The sequence below is a fragment of the Perissodus microlepis genome, chromosome 12, assembly GCF_051167445.1.
Source record: "Perissodus microlepis isolate ML-2025 ecotype Zambia chromosome 12, ASM5116744v1, whole genome shotgun sequence".
NCBI lineage: Eukaryota > Metazoa > Chordata > Actinopteri > Cichliformes > Cichlidae > Perissodus > Perissodus microlepis.
Window position 1 is genome coordinate 8842672 of NC_140472.1, and position 21244 is coordinate 8863915.

At 39.3% G+C, this 21244-nt stretch overlaps 2 protein-coding genes across 8 annotated transcripts in view; one reads left to right on the plus strand and one right to left on the minus strand.

Moving 5' to 3' along the window:
• The window catches only part of top3b (DNA topoisomerase III beta), a 27625-nt gene extending 15233 nt beyond the window's left edge, over positions 1 to 12392 (plus strand). Inside the window, exons 11-18 of one of the 3 annotated variants that reach the window (XM_084945464.1) lie at positions 2051 to 2197; positions 6147 to 6320; positions 6699 to 6827; positions 7060 to 7209; positions 7621 to 7721; positions 8762 to 8963; positions 11414 to 11601; positions 12018 to 12392. In XM_084945464.1, the coding sequence (XP_084801590.1) occupies positions 2051 to 2197; positions 6147 to 6320; positions 6699 to 6827; positions 7060 to 7209; positions 7621 to 7721; positions 8762 to 8963; positions 11414 to 11601; positions 12018 to 12299 (1373 nt within the window). In that variant the 3' untranslated portion in view covers positions 12300 to 12392. Of the gene's footprint in view, positions 1 to 2050; positions 2198 to 6146; positions 6321 to 6698; positions 6828 to 7059; positions 7210 to 7620; positions 7722 to 8761; positions 10076 to 11413; positions 11602 to 12017 lie in introns of those variants that run through there. The other 2 variants (XR_014801782.1, XM_084945465.1) reach the window with 2 other exon arrangements.
• The window catches only part of paxx (PAXX non-homologous end joining factor), a 23687-nt gene extending 2492 nt beyond the window's left edge, over positions 1 to 21195 (minus strand). For 2 of the 5 annotated variants that reach the window (XR_014801785.1, XR_014801784.1), the window contains exons 1-7: positions 21022 to 21195; positions 20728 to 20788; positions 20608 to 20657; positions 20327 to 20505; positions 20170 to 20232; positions 18925 to 19065; positions 11759 to 11831 (exon numbers count right to left, since the gene is read on the minus strand). Coding sequence is in view for 2 of the 5 variants with exons in the window: in XM_084945466.1 (XP_084801592.1) it covers positions 18838 to 18886; positions 18972 to 19065; positions 20170 to 20232; positions 20327 to 20505; positions 20608 to 20657; positions 20728 to 20788; positions 21022 to 21122 (597 nt within the window). In the remaining 3 variants the exon portion in view is untranslated. Of the gene's footprint in view, positions 1 to 4889; positions 7750 to 11758; positions 11832 to 18652; positions 18887 to 18924; positions 19066 to 20169; positions 20233 to 20326; positions 20506 to 20607; positions 20658 to 20727; positions 20789 to 21021 lie in introns of those variants that run through there. The other 3 variants (XR_014801783.1, XM_084945467.1, XM_084945466.1) reach the window with 3 other exon arrangements.
• Between the last annotated feature and the right edge of the window lie 49 nt (positions 21196 to 21244).

A 21244-nucleotide genomic window follows, 5' to 3' on the forward strand; every position in this document is an offset into this window, starting at 1 on the left:
ACTGTGTACTGTGCTGCCACCATTAGTGCCTCTGTGTTTCAGTTTAGCTTTCTCCAGGTGTTAGTAGGATTTTTCAATATCAGCCACTTCTTCTGTCTGCCAGTGGTACATACCATGCAGGGGCCTGTCCGTCGATAATGGTTTCACTTCTTGCTCCTCTTCGTTCATTAGTCACCTCCTCTCCATGAATGCCTCCATCGATGCCAGGTGTGAATGACACATTGTCTTATTGACAATGGTCACAGCTGATCATGTGCTTGGTGAATACCACAGACAGCAGAAACCCAAGAATGAAGGGGAGCAATAAGAGAAACCATTATTGAAGGACAGGCCCCAGCATGGCATGTCCCACTGGCAGACAGAAGAAGCCAGTCTTGTTAATGATCTGGCTGAGGGGGTTCAAGGTTATGCAGAACAACAGTGGGGACAAGGCACCTCCTTGGTACATCCCGGACTTGGTGGTGACTTGTGCTATTGATTTGAAGTTGTCCCTGTTGAATCGCTGATGAATCTTAGGGTCCTGTTGATCTTGTATATTTCTAGGCATTCCAAGATCCATGTGGAAGGCACTGAGTCATAGGCTTTCTTGTAGTCAATCCAGGTAGTGCACAGGTTGGTCAGTCTGGTCTTACAGTCTCAGGCAACTGCTCTTTCTACCAGGAGCTGGTGTTTTGCCCCTCTGGTGTTTCCTTTCTGTGTCCTACTCACCTGCCTTTTCATCTTAGCCACCATGATGCTTGACAGGAGCTTCCATGTGGTACTGAAGCAGGTTATTATATTAAAGGACTCGTCCCATCCCAGTAACAAACTGTTTCAACTTCTGCAATCAGGCAGAAGGTTCCGCACCATGGGGGCAAAAATCACGAGACTCTAGTAGCTTCTGTCCTCTGGTCCTAAATCAGAATGTGCCCCCACTCCCCTCACAGTATCCATAAGTGACTGAAACAGGACCTTATATTGTATTCTTGTCACAGAACTTTCATGGTCATATTTCATATCATATCTGATTCATTTTTATGTTACATGCTGGGTCGAAAGTCTCTTTTTTTTTTAAACTTGTTTTATCCGTTTTAATTTTTTAACTTTATGCATCAAGCAAAAATTAAATTATATGCAACATTCTCTGACTGGAACAAATTTGTTTAACATTTAAACCTATTTTCTGCACATTCCAGCACATAAAATAAAACAATTTTTGTGTGTTTACACTCAGTCTTTCAAATAGATGCAAGTAAAACACAGCAGAAAATAAATAAAGTCAAAGACTAGCGGTCCTTTTGCTCTATTTTCACCTGTAAAGCAGGAGTGGGGTAGGCGGAGGTGTGCTCTGGTGCAGGTGTGCCGCAGCGGTCAGTGGAAGAATCCGCGAGTTTCTCTGTGAATTTCCCATTACGTGGTAGCTACTCGGTGCTTGCTCGGAAGTTTAGGGGTTTTTTTTCGCTGTAAAAAGAAGTTTTCTTCCCACGCAGAACAGACACTAATGTTTTTGTCACTTTTTATGGAATCAAACTCAAAGTAAGGTCAGTACTTCCACGCTTTAAACGCTGCGCGCTCATACTCTCTCCCGCACTCGATATATGATCCATTGTTGATCTGCACACAGCTGTAGTCACGAACGTCGCACTCGCTTACGTCACTGTCATGAGACATTCTCGCAAAAAATCACGGTTTTAGTAACGCAGTAACGCAGCGTTCCTACGGGAAAGTAACGGTAATCTAATTACCGTTTTTGCAATAGTAATCCCTTACTTTACTCGTTACTTGAAAAAAGTAATCAGATTACAGTAACGCATAACGCGTTACTGCCCATCTCTGCTGATCATGCTGCTTCACTACTGTGTATACTACTCTGGTCACTTGTTTTAATTGCACTGCTCTGTCAATACATTACTGTGCTAATATGGCACAAGACACACTGTTCTAAAAATTATTTGAAATGGAATAACCCAACATCTAACAGTGTGAAGTTATTACAGTGACTTACCCGTAGAATATTAGAATAGTACATCAATAACTATGTATACCCAAATGTGTTCTTTTCTTCCCACAGGAAGTGATGGCTGGCGGCTATATGAGTACATTACCCGGCATTTTATTGCCACTGTAAGTCAAGACTGCAAGTACCTACAAACCACTATAGAGTTCAGCATTGGCACAGAGGCTTTCTCATGTAGTGGAAGAACCCTTATATCACCAGGTAAACATAGATGATTGTTTTGCAGAATTTTGCAGTACTTACCTGCAGTAAACCATTGCATTGTATTAACATCGTTTGCTTAGTGTATGGAGTAATTGCTTGTGACTATGTACCTGTCAAAGGTGCCTTATGACATCATAAACTTTGCTTATAGCCAGACTCTGTGATTGCATGCCCTTTTGGTGTAGACATGATACAGACCACATGGTGGCACTATTCAGATGGAGTTTTTAGGATTTGACACCTGTCTATATTTTGTGGTTCTTCATAACTATTTTAGAATACAGCTGCAAATAATGTCAGCAGTGAGTCCTTAATCAGCTTTCTGAGTCCGTGAACGATGGCCTGACATTGTGCTTTAGAGCTGCTTGATTAAGAATTTACTGCTTCATTAAACATAGTCTCACCTAGGGCTGCCACGATTAGTCGACTAGTCACGATTACGTCGACTATAAAAATCGTCGACGACTAATTTAATAGTCGACGCCTCGTTTGAAGCTTTAAGATCCCAAAAGACGCAGGAATAAGTAGTAGGATTTAAGAGTGTAATAACGGACTGAAACAGAAGATGGCAGCACTGCATGTACAAGGATGCCAGCTGCGGTTAAACCCCGAAGAAGAAGAAACTGCTTTCCAACAATGGCGGCAGCTAGTTAGTTTTAATGTTACTCTTATTATTCTTTCTGGTCACAAAATAAACGTTTAAGATATTTTCAAGCGAGAATGTAGCTGTGTAAACCTCAAATATCTGCTCAGTTTATCAAGACACCACGTATTTTCAAAAGCGCTCCGACGTTTTCGGAGACGTCTGTTACCCACTAGCTCAATAGCTAGCCGGGAGCAAGGCTCACTAGAGCCCGTGAGAACACCGGACTCTCGGCAAATCGTTTTCAAACCCACCGCTGTCTCTCGCTACTCAGCTTAAACATGATATATAAGTCACTTAGATAACTTAAAAATTTTATTGTTTGGCTTTTTTCAGTATTTTATTTGTTCCTGAGTAAATCGGTTTGGCTGAGATTAAAGTTACAGTTTTTACACAGCTGAATAAACATCAAGCAGACAACTGATTATCAGAAGTGTGAGATGCTCGAGAATATACTCCGGTGTCCTGTTATATTTTAGGTAGCAAGGAGCAGACGGCTGCGTTTATTAAACTTCACCGAAACAATCTGCAAATTTCATTAAAATTTAATAAACTATCATCTTGTCTTTATTTTTAGTTAGCACATACCTTAAACACTTAAAGCTGTAACCTAATGATAGTTATATAAGAGCAGATGCATGCTGGTGCAATAAGCTGTACGTTTTAAGTTCAATGGATGCATTATCTGATTAGTCGACTAATCGCAAAAATAATCGGTGACTAGTCGACTATCAAAATAATCGTTTGTGGCAGCCCTAGTCTCACCCATACTTCTTACCCAGATGCAGGAAAACAGGCCCAAACCGCAACAGTATTTCCCTTTCTTCCAACAAAATTTTTATCATTTAAACGTGCAGTCATGTGGAAGAAAAATTTACATGAGTCTATGCATCTCAGGCTTGAGTGTTCTTTTTGCAGAGCAGTACTTTGTTCCACCATAGTCTAGTCGCTTTGCTGATATGATGAGTGACAAGAATCCTGCAGAAATGTTTTTTGTTAATGTTGTGTACACTTCCTTTAAACATGTCTTGGGAAGATCAAACCTTAATAGATCTTTACATTAAGAAAGGATCTATTTGTCTACTCCTCTGACTTGTATAACAATCAGATTATGGCTTAGATCAGAGTAGGGCTGGGCAATATGGCCTAAAATCCATATCGCGGTATAATTTGAAGCATGTGCGGTAACGATATATATCGCGATATATTCTTTTCTTCTGTATAACGTATTTTCCACACTATAAGGCACCAGAGATGGGCAGTAACACGTAACACGTTACTGTAATCTGATTACTTTTTTCAAGTAACGAGTAAAGTAAGGGATTACTATTGCAAAAACGGTAATTAGATTACCGTTACTTTCCCGTAGGAACACTGCGTTACTTAAACCGTGATTTTTTTTTTTTATTTTTTTTTTTTTGCGAGAATGTCTCATGACAATGACGTAAGTGAGTGCGACGTTCGTGACAACAGCTGTGTGCAGATCAACAATGGATAATATATCGAGTGCGGGAGAGAGTATGAGCATGCAGCATTTAAAGCGTGGAAGTACTGACCTTATTTTGAGTTTGATTCCATAAAAAGTGACAAAAACATTTGCGTCCGTTGTGCGTGGGAAGAAAACTTATTTTTACAGCGAAAAAAACCCCTAAACAAGCACCGAGTGTGCAACGACGTAATGGGAAATTCACAGAGAAACTCGCGGATTCTTCAGCTGACCGCTGCGGCACACCTGCACCAGGGCAAACCTCCGCCAACCCCACTCCTGCTTTACAGGTGTAAATAGAGCAACAGGACCGCTAGTCTTTGATTTTATTTATTTTCTGCTGTGTTTTACTTGCATCTATTTGAAAGTGTAAACACAAAAAATATGTTATTTTATGGGCTGGAATGTGCAGAAAATAGGTTTAAATGTTAAACTAATTTCTTCAAGTCAGAGAGTGGTGCATATAATTTAATTTTTGCTTGATGCATAAAGTTAAAAGATTAAAACTGATAAAAACAAGTTTAAAAAAAAGAGACTTTTCCATTTGATTACATTTTGTATGATGGATTATGCAGAAAAAGTAGAATTGGGCTGAAAGATCTATCGCTTTATCACCTATTCAGGTTGTAAATCGGGTTTTTAAAAAGTAACTAAGTAATTAATTACTTTTGAAAATAAGTAATCAGTAAAGTAACGGGATTACTTTTTGGGGAAGTAATCAATAATTAGCTACTGATTACTTTTTTCAAGTAACTTGACCAACACTGTAAGGCACACTTAAAATCCTTTAATTTTCTCAAAAATTGAGAGTGTGCCTTATGTATGAATTCTGGTTGTGCTTACTGACCTCGAATCGATTTTGGCGTGCAGAAATCAGTTAAAAAATGTTTTAGTACAACTTTGGTAAGCTGCATTGCTTGATGGATTGTCAGAGCATTACGGCTGCCGTAGTGAGGAGCTTCGCGGAGTAATCTGGGTCCAAAACTCCGTCTCTTCAGGTCCCAAAGTCAAACGAACACTGAGAGTTAAACACGGTCTAAATTCTTTAATCTTTAATAAAATCATCAGCGTTGCTGCTTTACCAGGTGTAACAATTAAGTTTAACATTCATGCATCCATGAAAACAGAATTTATTAAATTTAATGGAGTTAGAAGTTAACAGGAAGTTAGCTCGCTAGTTTACAGCTAAACATGACATACCATGTTCTGACTGAGAGACTTTTGAAACTAATTAAAACGTACAGCTCTGCTACCACTTCCGACATAAATGAAGACAGAAAACTAAACAGCAAGGGCGTTTGCAGGGTTACTGAAGTTGGACTACCTGGTATATAATGTTGTGCTACGTGATTGCTAGCGACACAGCTATACACAGGGCAAACTTCAGTCAGGAGAACAACTGAGATTATTTATCCACAATACAAGGTTAGTTATTAATATACTGCAACAACATGGGAATAGAACAGCTGCGAGAGAATTCAACATTAATGAATCAATGTTACGGAAGTGGAGGAAGCACAGTTTTTGGCTTTCCCCATATTTCAAAAAGTGCTTCATCTCTTTGCTATGACTGTCGCCCGGCATAATTTGTAGATGATAGTGGTTGTAGCAGCTGCGATGCTTTCGACCAAAACAGGCGCAGCTTGATGACATCATCATCATGCGCTATCGCGGTACCGATATCGTTGGCCAAATTTATATCGTTTCTATCGTATATCGTTTATATCGTCCACCCCTAGTGCAGAGATTTGTGAACATTAAAGAATTACCACGCCTGCAGCAAGCTAATACTTGCTAAATATGCATTTTGTTTTCAGGTTACACGACTGTAATGCCATGGCAGGGCATCCCTCTGGAAGAGTCCATACCAGTATGTGAGCGTGGAGACACTTTCTCAGTAGATGAGATCAAGCTGATAGAAAAGCAAACCAGCCCACCAGACTACCTGACTGAGGCTGAACTCATCACCCTCATGGAGAAACATGGCATTGGTATACTTGAGCACTTAAATACTTTTTAAATAATTTAAGCAACAAGCTGCCTGTGCACATTATTTAATTTAAACTCAGCTGTTCGCTTAGATGGAAAGCTGGTCTGTGTCCAGGAAATGGACATGCTGTGGGTTATCACTTCATGTCTGGTCATATTTTAATTGTGTGGTATTTGGGAAGCAAGGCAGAAACGGATTGCAGATGCCAGTCACCCAGTCTGTCATCTCTATTGCATGGATGATTCATTAGTCTTTCTGCTCATTACACGTTTATTATATCTTTGAGGACAACCTTTGAGGACTTCATGCATGACAGCAGTTCTTTGGCTGGAAATTCTGAAAACAGTTTTATAGATGTTGGTCTTTGTCCTCCCTCCAGGTACTGATGCTAGTATCCCAGTCCACATCAATAACATCTGCCAGAGGAACTATGTGACAGTTGAGAGTGGACGCAAGCTGAAACCAACCAACTTAGGCATAGTCCTGGTACATGGCTACTACAAGATAGGTCATTTGCTTAAGTTACCTTTGTATTCTCTTACTCTTGTAATGAATTTGTGCTTGGTCAGTAGTGGAGGGTTTCTGGAACATAACTGATTTATCTTTGGATGCTATGGCAACTAATGCAGGTACTTGAATACAACCAAGTACCTGCAGGATATAGGACCAGACAGAGTGGTTTATAGAGCTAATAAAATACAAGATTATTATTAATGCAAATTTAATTGTGTGTTTTTTAGATGCAGAACTGGTGCTTCCCACTATACGCAGTGCTGTGGAAAAGCAGCTTAACCTTATTGCGCAGGGTAAGGCCAACTACCAGCAGGTCCTACAGCACGCCCTGGATATCTTCAAGAGGAAGTTTCACTACTTTGTTGACTCCATTACCAGTAAGTCCAGTGAAACCACAGGAACGCAGTGTCACAAGTTCCTTAAAGGGATTATTGATTATTATTATTGGGATTATTATTGGTAGCTGTGGCTCAGAACAGGTTGTTTGCTAATCTGAGGAAATGGTGAAGTGGCTAGTGACCTCACATTGAATCTTTGAGTAAGAAAACCGTGCCATATTAAAACTGTTTTAAGTCAGATGGAAAAGATCTCAGAGCTTTAAACAGGCTGATTTCTGCTAAATGGGTCGAACATGGCAGGGACTGGGTAACAGTGCTGTAATTACAGTTTTACATCAACAAGAAACATGTGACCTGTGAATGCAGAGGAGACATATTATTAAAGCACACTGCAGGTTCCAGTTTCTTGTATGCAGCTGAAGCTCAGACTTTGTGTGTTATGTTTTCCAGACATGGATGAGTTGATGGAGGTCTCCTTTTCTCCCATTGCTGCTACTGGGAAGCCGCTGTCCCGCTGTGGCAAATGCCACCGCTTCATGAAGTACATCCAGGTGAGCAGTCAAAGCCACTAAACCCCGTCTGAAGCATTTGAAGACAGATTGAATTATCAAGACTGTTGGAGCATGATTGTAAAAGAAAATCCTAACACTATAGTGCTCAAGATCTGTAGATGTAAAAGGCAAAAATTTCTCTGCAGTTCAAATTCTTTCAACATGATTCACAGCCTAAAATATTATTGTCTGGGTTTAAGGACAAGGACTTTGGAAATTCTGCCTTTTTTGATATATTGTGGCATTTTTGAATCATCTAAGAAATTAACCATTGCAATTCTAATTCACAGCCACATGGCTGGGATTTAGACACGTGAGTTTGCCCTCGGTGCTTTTGTCATTTAAAGTAATAAATGACCATTTATTTATCCTGTGTGGACCACTCACTGTGGCCTTGAGAATTAAGCTCATGTGCTTCCTTTATTACCATCTCTGTCCGATGATGGAAGGACTTTTAAGTTCATGAATGAATCATGAAGCTGCAGTTCTGCTAATTATCACTGTATGAGATATATGAGCAATGTACCAACACAGTGGTCTTCATTAGCTTTTTTTTCTCCAGGAACGAGCAAGTAAACAAAATTTTGTTTTTGTATTTTTGTCTTCTTTGGAGTTTAGTGTGTCTTTTCGCCATAACTTTTACTGTTGGGGAAAAAAAACACATCAGGACACATTGGTATAATTCTATTTTTCATAGGGCAGTAAACATGGTGCACAACAGTTAAGCAGCTTTTATACTGAAACGTATTATCAATGCTATCATTGTGCACTGCACAGAGGCTGCTGCTTTGTGTTGATGGTGTTATTTCTTACACACTAGAGTCATTCAATACTTGATCTGTATGTTCCACACAATACTGAAGAGGACTCATATATATAATAGCTAAGCATGAAGCGGCGAAGACATAGATGTGTGTTTTCAGACTTGATGATGATATTGATCTGAAGTGGCCTTTAGCCACTCTATGGTCAAATGTGTAACTGCCCATGAGTGGCAGTGAGTGATTCTTAAATGAAATGAAGCAAACATGTGCATGCAGGCCAAGCCCAGCAGACTCCACTGCTCTCACTGTGACGAGACCTACAGTCTTCCCCAGAATGGAGCCATCAAGCTTTACAAGGAGCTCCGGTGTCCACTGGATGACTTTGAGCTTGTGCTGTGGACTTCAGGGGCGCGGGGAAAGAGCTACCCCCTGTGCCCCTACTGCTTCAGCAACCCGCCATTCAGGGACATGAAGAAAGGTAAGGCAGAATGGGAATGTTATGTTAACCACTGCCCACCAACCATAGTTAACTAGCATGAGCCTTGAAACCCTCTAAGAATCAAACTAATCTGTAATATAATTTTCTGGTAAATAGACTGATTCTTTTATATAACGCTTTTCTACTCTCCTGGAGCACTCACAGAGCTTTAAACAACATGCCACATACACCTATTCACACAAGCACTTCTATAATTCTATACATTAAGTGCTTCCTAGGTAACATTCATGCAGCATCGGAGAGCAACTTGGGGTTAGTATCTTGTCCAAGGATATTTGGCATGCAGACTGGGGGAGCCAGGGATCAAACCACCATCCTTCCGATCAGTGGAAGACCTGCTCTACCTCCTGAGCTACATTCAACCTGAAAATCATTTAATCAAGATGGACAATGCTCAACTTTAAACAATTCAAAAATACAGAGTTGCTTCTTTCTTTTAACACTAAAAGGTTAGCATGGTCAATCAGGTATGGTCAAAAAAGCCGTTAGAGACGGGGCATCAGGGAGCCACAGTGAAGGTTAGGGAAGGGAACTAAGAACCAGATGTTGTAGAGAACTGGTTCCCATTATTTCAGTCTGCTTGCCCATTGATTCTGCTTATCAATTACACTTCCACTTGCATTTGCGCTGAAATCAACTGAGCTCTGAAAGTTTTTTAATAGTATTTTTTAAACCTTTGTTCACGGTATTTACACATTCACCTAAAAATGCAAGAGCTTATCGGTTCGATCCTGGGGGTGTTAGGAAGGGCATCCATGTTAAAAATGTGGCAAATAAAACATGCAGAGCCACCTGCTGTGGCAGCCCCTTGTGAGCAGCGGAAAGTAGTTTGTAAGAGTGTTTCATTTCGCAGAAATACCTTTTTGAAGATGGAGGTCCAGAGTAGGGCTGGGCCATATCATACTGTTCACGGTAATACCGGTATAATGTTGGGCAACGATAAGAAAATGAAATATCGCGATAGAATATGGGTAAAACGCGCATGCGCAGTGCCTTTGTTTTCATACGCACATGGCGGAAAAAGCATGGCGGCGACAGAGAATGAGAAGGGCGAAAGCGGATCGTTGAATGAAACGGATGAACCAGAATTGGTTTGTAAAAATGCTGCAACTCCAGTGGTGTGGAATTGGTTTAGCTTTTGTCAGATACACGACAAAGCACTATTTTTGGTAGAGCATGCTAGCGGGCCGTTGTTATTACCATGTTTTTTAGAAAATACGGCACACTTAAAATTAATCCTCTGATTTTTCAGAAAATCAACAGTGCCCCTTATAATCCCGTGTGCCTTATGTATGAATTCTGGTTGTGTTTACTGACCTCGAAACGATTGTATGTGGTACACGGCGCTCGAAAATCTGTCAAATGTTTTAGTACGACTTTGCTAAGCTACGAAGCCGCACTGCTTGATGGATTGTAGGAGCATTACAACTACCGTGGTCAGGAGCCTCACGGAGTGATACGTACTGTGTTTCAACATAATATTACCGTATTGTGTGTGTATAACCTCTTTTTAAGTTTTGTGGATATTATATATGGTTATGCTGAGGATTCGTCGGCCAATTTCCACTGAAAATGCCTTTAACTTTAATGCACATAAAAAACAGCTGCTTGTTTAAGTGAAAATACATTGATGGTTTGTTTGGGTTTTTTTGCACTAATAAAGTTGTGGAGTTGTAAAGTATTTTGTCTAGTGTCAATTATATCGTTATAGCAAATTTTCAAATGTATATTGTGATAAATATTTTTGGTCATATCGCCCTGCTCTATTCCAGAGTACTTAAACTAGGTGATCTGTACTATAGTAGTAGGATTACTGCCTAGTCCTATTTAAGCATACTGTGCCCTGGTCCTCTTCTTGAGGTGGGTCTGGGGGTGGTTCAGCTGAACTCAAGCACATTACACTTATATTATCTATCCATGAAGCCAGATAACACTCATCAATTAGACTGTAGGATTGTCTTAAAGACATAAAGACCTGTATGATCTCTAATTTTCTTCTTCTAAAGTCACATAAAACTGAGGTTATTGTACTTGGCCCTAAAAATCTCAGACATATGATATTTCTAAGATTGTACCAACACTGTCTTAACAACAGCTGCCTCTGTAAGATTGCTGTGTTAAATAGTTAATTAATGTTTTAGGCATGTTTGAGGACAGTATGTCAACTCTTCTAGCATGCTCCAATAAAACCACAGAATCAAAGGGAGACTGAGAGAAAGTGAGGAAACTACAAGATATTTACATGATGGTTATCCCTTCATTGGAACTGAAGTTGACTGTGTAATGAATGAATAATTGAAGGAGCTCAATACACACAACACAATACATACAATACACGCACTACTGTCTTAGGAAAAGCGACCCTGTTTCTTTGTGCTTTCTGGTCTCATGGGCCCCTCTGACACTGTGGCGCTGTCTGCTTTTCTCAGGTATGGGATGCAATGAATGTACCCATCCATCATGTCAGCACTCTCTCAACTCGTTGGGCATTGGACAATGTGTGGAGTGTGATAGTGGAGTTTTAGTGTTGGACCCCACATCTGGACCAAAGTGGCGGATGGCCTGTAATAAATGCAACGTGGTGGTGCACTTCTTTGAACATGCACACAAAGTGCAGGTAAGAAAATTATTGTCTTACCTACCTATTGTCTTACTTTATTATTGTCTATTATGGACTGGCATGTATAGATGTTTTCAAACTGACCCCACACTATACTACAGTAACGTTCAACCTTTCTCACATATTCATACAGCACTTCATTCTATGCACTTACACTCTTTATTGCCGTTGCATCCTCACCTACTGCCAAGGTAGAATCGTCATTTCGTAATACCCATGTTGTTTGTCTGTGGGAGAAAGCCCATTGTAAGTACAGAGAGCATGTAACCTGCTCACAGAAAGGTCAAACTGAGATATTTTCAGTTTTTTCCATACAAGCATCTTTGATCTATAGCATTACTGAAACCGAAGAAAGTATGAAACAGTACCCCAGTTCCTTGATTCATTTATTTTTGTTAATGCTTTTTTCTCAGGTTGCTCAGGAGAGCTGTGATGTCTGTGATGCCTCTCTGGTTGCAGTGGACTTTAACAAGACTCGCACTCCTCTTCCTGCCAGTGAGACCCAACACACTGGCTGTGTTTTTTGTGATCCAGTGTTTCAGGATTTGGTGGAGCTCAAGCATGCCACCATGCGGCATTCCATGCACCGTGGTGGGGGTGGGAGAAGAGGAGGACGTGGACGTGGACGTGGACGTCGTGGCAATGCTAAAAAACCTAAAGATAAAATGGCTGCCCTAGCTGCTTATTTTGTATAGTTTCTGTGTGTATATTGTCCTTTTGCATGTCATTACATGAACTGGTTTTCTTCTGATAATGAATCTAAATATGGTAAATGGCCTGTATTTGTATAGCGCTTTACTTAGTCTCTATTGAACCCAAAGCACTTTACACTACTTTCAGTCATCCACCCATTCACACACATTTTCACACACTCGTGATGGCAAGCTACATTGTAGCCACAGCTGCCCTGGTGCGCACTGACAGAGGCGAGGCTGCCGGATACTAGCGCCACCGGGCCCTCTGACCACCACCAGTAGGCAACGGGTGAAGTGTCTTGCCCAAGGACACAACGACCGAGACTGTCGGAGCCGGGGCTCGAACCGGCAACCTTCCGATTACAAGACGAACTACCAAGTCTTGAGCCCACGATCGCCCCATAAATACACAACAACTGTTTTTTTTTAATCATTTTTTCCCATTTTGATAAGTGCTTTGAGTGGTCAGGTAAAGTTAAAAAAAAAAACACTATATAAGAACTAGAACCATTTGTCATTGTTACTAAGCACCTAAAAGACACATGACTTTATTCTATGCACTTTTTATCTATTATTCACACTTAAAGCCACCACAACAACAATCACCTAAAGGCACTTTTATATTGTTGGGAAAAGGCCCTACAATACTACAGAGTATTGTACAGAGAAAACACCACCCCTATGAGGAAATGCTTTTGGCGAAAGAAGAAAAACTCCCTTTTAAAAGGAAGAAACCTCCAGCAGAACCAGGCTGCACCAATAAGCTTAACTAAATTTATCTCAATATTAATTTTAACTTTTTATAAACTGCTACTGGCATTGTAAACAGGCTAACATTTTGTCATTATTGTGTGAATGCTGTAGGCATTCACACTATTGAGTTCCTGTTTCTCTTTATTCTTTATTGTGTGAATGCTGTAGGCATTCACACTATTGAGTTCCTGTTTCTCTTTATTCTTTATTATTATATTTTCTTCAAGTTGCTTCCGTACGTTTTTTGCTGTTTAACTACTTCCACAATTTTTGTGCTATTTTCACCGTTCAAATTTTAAACTATTCTGCTATTTCTGCTAAAGTGTGCTATGATTTTTGGTATTTTCTGCTATTATACTTTTTAAAATATTAAGCTTTTTTCCTTTAATTTGTCCCATTGAAATGAATGGAAAACTTTCAAAATTCTGCTAAAACTTGCTCGTTTTTGAAACTTAACTACTTCCTCATACTTTCCCATAGAACAACCATTTAAACTTTAAAATGTTCACAAATTATTGGGCTATTCATGTATGATTCAGCTTTTTCATATCTGTTACTGTTTTCATCTTATCCCTGTTTAAGTTTTGTGTTTCATCTTTTTGAATTTTCACAAAATACATGCGTTGTTATGGTTGCTATGCAGTTGGTTCTAAGTGAGCCACTCTAGCTTTCGCAATCTTCTCTTCATGTCCGAACAACTTCTCGCTACTTGCTCAATTTTCACTCAACTTCCACAAATTATACATCAAAACGTAGGTATTTTTGCTGGCTTTCAGAAAATGTCACTATCATTGTTGTGAGATTTATAGAATTTTGGCAAATCTCCTCAGACCAACACAAAGTCTCAAAACTCTCCATAGAAAGTCAATGGAGAGTTTGTTCAAAATCACCGCTTGATTTCTGTAATGAGAGGCATTTTTGAATCGTCATATCTCCTTAACGAAGCGAAGTTAAGACATAAGGCTTGTCCCCGTATATCTTCAGACACTCCTGACGCTCACAATTCAAGAATTTCTTTCTCACCTATTACCGTTCTGAAATGAGTTGGACTTGTTTGAGGGTAGGAAATTCGTCCTTCGCTCAGATTTCTTCAGATTTCAAACTCTGGAAATGAACCACTTTTTTCTCTCGTCATATCTTTTTGATGGATTTCCACAGAGACCTGAAAATTTCCATGATTGTTCACCAAAGCCTGCTGTCTCTTACGGTGAAAGAATGATATCGATGCTCCAAATAGATTTCGAGTTACAAAACGTTGTTTGAGGGGAGGTCAAGGCAGTTTTCTCTTCGCCCCTACTCAGTTAGGGTACATTAGAAGTCAAATATCTTTAATAATTCATATTTTAATGATAAATTGTCAACACTGGAAGATTCCCCCATCTCTTCTGAACAAAACAGTGTAAGAATGACCGTTCTAGCCCCTACGGTTAGGAAATTATAGCCATTTGTTTGAGGGGAATCCTCACTATGTGAAATAAACTGAAAGAAGCAGGTCTGTGTCTCTGTGCTGCGTGTGTAAACAGATGCACCTGTTTTGGCGGGAAAACGTAAACAGCCTCTCTGATTGGTGGATTCAAATTCAGCAGCTCCCAGGCAATTTGACTGACGTAGAAACATACAGGCAGCACCATTAAAAGCCCCTGTTCACTTCCTGGTGTTTGTGTGTGTGTGTGTGTGTGTGTGTGTGTGTGTGTGTGTGAGAGAGAGAGAGAGAGAGAGACCCTTTTTATGGCAGCATCTCATTGTAGGATTCAAATGGATTATATTTAGACTGGTTGACTGGATTACATCCTGTGTGTGTGTCTCTCTGTGCATTTGTGTTTCCATTTGTGTCCATAATTGTAATTGTGTGTATCTGCTGGCTGTTCTTTCTTTCTTTTTTTTTGTCAATTTTTCAATTTGAGCGACCCATACCATGTTCAGCATTTTTTCAGCTGTCCATTTTACTTTTCCAATTTTTCTATTTAAGTTATTACTATTCTGTTAAATCATACTATTTCTGCTATTTTATATGATTTGTGCTAAATATAATATTTCTGCTGAATTACAGGATTTCTACCAAATAATAGTATTTCTGCTAAATCATAGTATTTATGCTTCTTTTTGGTATTTGTGATAAATACAGTATTTCTACTAAAACATAGAATTTCTGCTATTTTAAAGGGTTTGTGCTAATCATAGTAATTCTGCTAAATCATAGTATTTCTGCTTCTTTTTGGTATTTTTGATGAATACAGTATTTCTGCTAAAACATAGCATTTCTACTAAAAGTAGTGCTTCTGTTTAATTATAGTATGTCTACCAAATCATAATATTTCTGACACAAGCAGCATCTGTGGTGTGTGTGTGTGTGTGTGTGTGTGTGTGTGTCTGTGCTTGTGTGACTCAATTTTTATTCGTTGGTGACCAGCATCCATTAGTGGATTCAACTTGACCAGATTCAGACTGATTGACTGGCATAGAAACACACAGGACACGTCATGCTCTGTTTGTCTCTGTGTGGCCTTGTGTGTCTATGTTTGTATGTCTGTGTTTATGCTTGCATCTATGTTTGTACACATTGTTTTCTGAACATGGGTTATGTGTCTCTGTGTGTGTATGTCCCTATTTGTAAACATTGCTAGGCATGTCATTTTTGCCTTAGCTTTGTGTATCTGCTGGCAGTTCCTTTATAACTTTTCTAATGTTTCTGCCAATTTTTCACAGTTGAACAACAACCAATCTTTTGAGGGAACTTCAGCTTTTTGAAGCTGGCCGTTTTGCGTTTCCAATATTTCTGCTAAAGTTATTACTTTTCTCCTGAATTATACTATTTCAGCTCCTATGTTGCATTTCTACTAGGTGTTACTATTATACTACTGTATGTCAAGTTGTACTCTTACAACATTTTTCCAAGTTTTTAGGTTTGTGCTACATATTAACATTTCTGCTGTATTATAACACTTCTGCCATGTTGTACTATTTTGGCCAAGTTTCTATGTTTCTGCTGAGTTACAACATTTCTGCTTTTTTCTCCTTTGATATAGTATTTTTGCAAACGCTTTATGTTTCTTCTTAAGTTTCTGCAAAGTTATTATATTTTGGCTCAGTTGTTATTCATCTACAAATTTATTACAATTTCAACAACTTTTCTGATACTGACTTCAACTTCTTCAGCTATTTTCAGCTTTTTCAGCACTTTTCAGCAGACAGCTTCAGCTTTACAGCATTCACACTGCATTTTCGCAGGAAATGCAATTTTTCTAGTTTAATCAGCATTCTCCAAAACAATTGTGAAAAAGTTTGTCTATTATTCTTTTAACTAACCAGTTGTTATTTTACATGTAGTTTAATTACTTGATCTTCATTTAAACTATTTCACTGCAGATTTTCCTCTTTGAAGAATTTTTCACATAAAAGGAAGGTATAATTACAGAATAAAATTATAGCAGTCTTACATTACTAATGTGTTTAAGTACTGCTTTTGGCAAAATGATGATACAACATGGGAACAAATTCATGACTAGGTGTAGCAGAGTAATGGCCAACCAACAGACTTAACACACATGACATTCATGCTGCTAATTGGGGGTAATTGACTCATTCAGTGAAAGGGGTGTGTTCAAATTAATAGCAGTGTGGATTTCAGGTCATTCAATCTGTGAAGAAATGGGTGTCAATTAAGGCCCTTATTTAAGGAAGGAAGGCAGCAGCTGTTGTACCTGCTGGTTTTAGCCCTTGCTCAGTGAGTAAAATGAGTTGTTCCAGACATTGCACTGGGGGAGAAAGAACTTTAATCAAAAGTTGATTGGAGAGGGGGAAATAATTGGCTGCTCAGCTAAAAAGATTTCAAAGTTTTTGAAATGGGAAAGAAAAAGGAATACTACCATCTGCCTAGATGATAGAATATTAAGAATGGCAAAGAAGCATCCAATGATCAGCTCCAGAGGGATCAAAGAAGATCTCCATTTACCTGTGAGTACTTTAACAATCAGAGGAGAGGATGCCTATGTGAAGCCAAATTATTTCCAAGAAACCTCGTAAAAAGTATTGAAAAGGTTACAGTTTGCCAAAGAACACATTGACTGGCCCAAAGAGAAGTGGCACAATATTCTATGGACAGATGAAAGCAAGATTGTTCTTATTGGGTCTGAAGATTGCAGACAGTTTGTGAGACGACCCCCAAACACTGAATACAAGCCACAGTACACTGTGAAGACCGTAAAACAAGGAGGTGCAAGCATAATGGTTTGGGGATGTTTCGCATACTTTGGAGTGGGGCCCATTTATCACATAACAGGCACCACGGACCAGTTTCAGTACCTAAAAATACTGGAAGAGTATTTTTAGGTACTTAATCGAAACTTTTAACATATTTTTCAAACTTAATATAATTTGTTGGTTTGTTTTGTTTTTTGCCTTACGCGGAGAAAGAAATGCCCCTAAAATGGGTATTTCAGCAGAACAATGACCCCAAACACACCAGCAAGCAGGTAACATCCTGGTTGCAGACCAAAAAGAGCCCAGCCCAATCCCTGGACCTCAATCTGATTGAAAATTTGTGGTGTGACCTCAAAAATTCTGTTTTTGACGCAAAACCCAAGAATACAGAAAATCTGTGGAATGTGGTCCAGTTAGCCTGGGCTGCAACTTCTGTTTGAAGGGATCAAATGCTAGTTGACTGTAAATATCCCAGTTTGTAAATGAAAATACACACTGCTATTTTTTTATTTTTGAACAACCTAATATTCTTCATTTTTAGTAAAAATAAAGAAAAATATTGTTCATGATTTCATTTGAGATTGAATTTGCATTGCACAACATGGACCTTTTCCTGTTTTTAAACACACTGTTATGTTGTACATAACTGTACGTAGGACACCTGGGTCAAGTGATGGATTTTTTGTTTTTGTTAATGCTACAAACTATTTTTTGAGGCTAAATGGAAATCTTCTAAATCAGCAAGATGCCATTTCCTCTGCAGCTTACACATCATCTGCTTTAAGATGTGCATTAGAGAGTTATTTCCAGGATGTCAAGTACTTCTGATTTAAGGCTTTTTCAGGAGAGCTACCTTATCCAGAGTAATATGCAGTGTAAATCCTATTAAAAAGACAATCGACTTCTGTGGGAGTAGTTCAGGTAGCTTGCTCTCCACAAAGATAATAACACTGGATTAATTATATTCTTAATCTTAGTTACAGCACTCTCAATAGGACATCTACTGGGAACTTTCCTCCCTAGATAACACCCAGCACAAACAGCAATAACTTAAATCGAGTTGAATGCTACATCTTATCAAACAAAGTGGACAAGAAAGCAGCTCGGATATTTTGGCTGGCAGTAGCTCAGGAAGTAGAGCAGATCACCTATTAAATTGAAGGCTGGTGGTTTGACCCATGTCTCCATCCTTGGGCATGATACTAACCCCAAGTTGCTCTCCAATGCATTTGAGTGTGAATGTTAGAAGCACTTAAACAGCAAAGCAAGTGCTTGTGAGAATAAGGCAAGTTGTGTAAAGTGCTGTTCTCAGAGTAGAAAAGCACAATATAAGAACAAGTCCTGAAAAGGGGGGGAATTAAAAGTGTGCAAATGTGTTTCTTATGTCATTTTCTTACAAATTATCATTCAATCATTTATTGGAGACAACCATTATATAGCATTAAAAGTCAGTGTTTCATAAAAAGCAGTTAAAGTTTAAGCTTTGATCCCATAAATATGCACTGAGGTTTTCATGTTCTGTTAGTGGATTAAAAGATCATTCATCTCTGGCTGCGCAGCAGGACTATGAGTACAAGGAGGAAGATCAGTCTTCATCTGCATCATCAAAGGCAACGCCAGTCGCTTGCTGCTTTCTGCAAACACACATGAACAGTGGCTTGTTTTCACTCACATCAGTACCATCACTGCTCTATTGAAGTCCTGTAAGAGACACCATACTTTTTAACCCCAGGGTTGATGAGTGAGGACCCCGGAAGTCTTCTCTTCATGGTCATTGCTGGAGCGCTGCTCTGCTGCTGCCAGGGCTCAAACTCTAAAGGAGAACAGTTTTGCATTAATGAAAACGTTTAATTGCCCAATTACCTTTTTAAGCATGACATTTACATGTCTCCTTTTACTGAAAAAGATGGAATACTTCAATGTACATATAAGCACCGGATATAAGATCATTGTATTCAGTACTTACCTCAAAATTACCCAACACTAAGAAAATCCCATTTTAAAATCACTTAAAACAGTTTTAATATATTTAGAAGAGATTGCATTACAGCTGAAAATAAATGCTAATTCATTATCATTTATTATGATGTTAAAGAAAATTTGAGCCTCTTTCAAGATTAAAGTTTATTGTGACTGGTAGTCCACACTTGCAGAACCACATCTATGTGTTGGGGTTCTGTACCAGTGGGCCAGTTTCACAAAACATGCAGAACTACTCCAGTCAAGGCATAATGGCGAATAAATCTTTGTAGTACAGTCAAACTGAGTGTTTGAAACTGTTTACAGATGTCCACGGCAACCATCGTTTATTTGGTTTTGTTTTATTTTTTTCCCCTTACTTCTTCCTCATCATACGAGTTTCCCTTTGGGATGAATAAAGCTTTTCTTATTCATGATGACAAGGGACACTTCTAATATGATCCACTATTAACAGGTACACCTGTAGCCCAAAAATCTTACTTTCCTTCTGGTAATTTCCATTGTCTTTCCAAAGGATATACCCATTTGACATTTCCCAGGTATTTTGGTTGTAGCAAAAAATTATTATGGATTTCACAACAGATCACAACATGATCCACTGTACAGCCTCTTGTAATTTAATTTTACACATGAAAATGAAGAGCAGCATCTCCTGATCCAAGCCAACTTCAGCTACCATAACCATACTGGATTACACATACGGGAAGCTTCTGTTGTGGTTTAATCATGTTTCTAACCTGCAGAGTGTCCTGCTTTACATTCCTGACTGAAAGCATGCATCAATGGAATCATTTATGAGCAAACATCCATTAGGTTGTATAGAAAAGTTGGCCACAGCCAGTGTGACATCACATTTAGATTTTGAATCCTTGGTATTGGAGTTTGGCCGATGTCATGGTGGTTATTTGAAGCCAAGAGCCATTTCACAAATGTATACCTGTGGGCCGTCTTTGGTAATTTTTCACTGGACTGGCTGAGGGGGGTCCACTTGAGGGGCCACCTGTGAGGGGACACGTTACAGTCAGTACTGATCTAAAAGCAAGTTAGTTTTAATTCTGCATAAAATGAGAGTCACAACTACAAAGTGAATTCACTGTCAAGCTGTGTGAGGCTGTCAGCCATCGTGAACAGCAGCTCCCTCAACTTGTCTGTGGCCTGTGGACCTTCCAGTCTGGACAGGGTTACACTCAGGTCTCCTGGACTGGATCCCAAACGCAGCTCTGCACCAACCTCATGCACGGAAACAGACACATCTCCACTATTGCAGGATGCCCTGAGGAAAATAGAGATATATTCAGCCTCACTTACCTGACCACAGCTTTTTATAGTCCCATGCAAGAAGTGATGCATGCAGGAGTTGACAGTGTGGTCTCACCTGAGTTTTAAGACATAATCCTCTGTAGATTTTAAGGCAAACCGCTGCCCCTGAACACACAGGGAAGACAGAAATTATGACAGTATACTGAGTGAATGAGAAGGAACCCAGAATACTTACAAGGTGCTTCAGACTGTCCTTAGTGTACTCCACACTCCAGACATTTGCAGCATCTGTCAGACTACAGCACACGATGTTTTAGTGCGCATGTGTGCCTAAACTAATGCGCTCACCGTCAGACTTTCACTGTCAGTTAAAACTAAATTTTATACCACCGGGAGAAAGGCCATAACATCAACAAACTACTAATAATTCCCTTTCCTCCTAGCTTATGTCCAAGCACAAACGTATTTTTCCGAATAAAAAAGATTTAAATTTCAAATGAACTCCGGCTAATAACAACATCTGACTCACCAGACACTTAGCATTCCGTCTTTCCTGCGAGTGTAACAAAGGAATTTAGATTGGCTTGTTTTATCCAACACGGTACAATAGGAATTTACACTAACATCCATGTCTCCACTATGGTTCACAGAAGAACAATAAAAGACAAACAAGCGTATGCCTCTTGCATGCCCCAAGAGTACACCGTTTCATAGCATGAGTGCCAGACACCTTTGACAAGCGCCACCTTCTG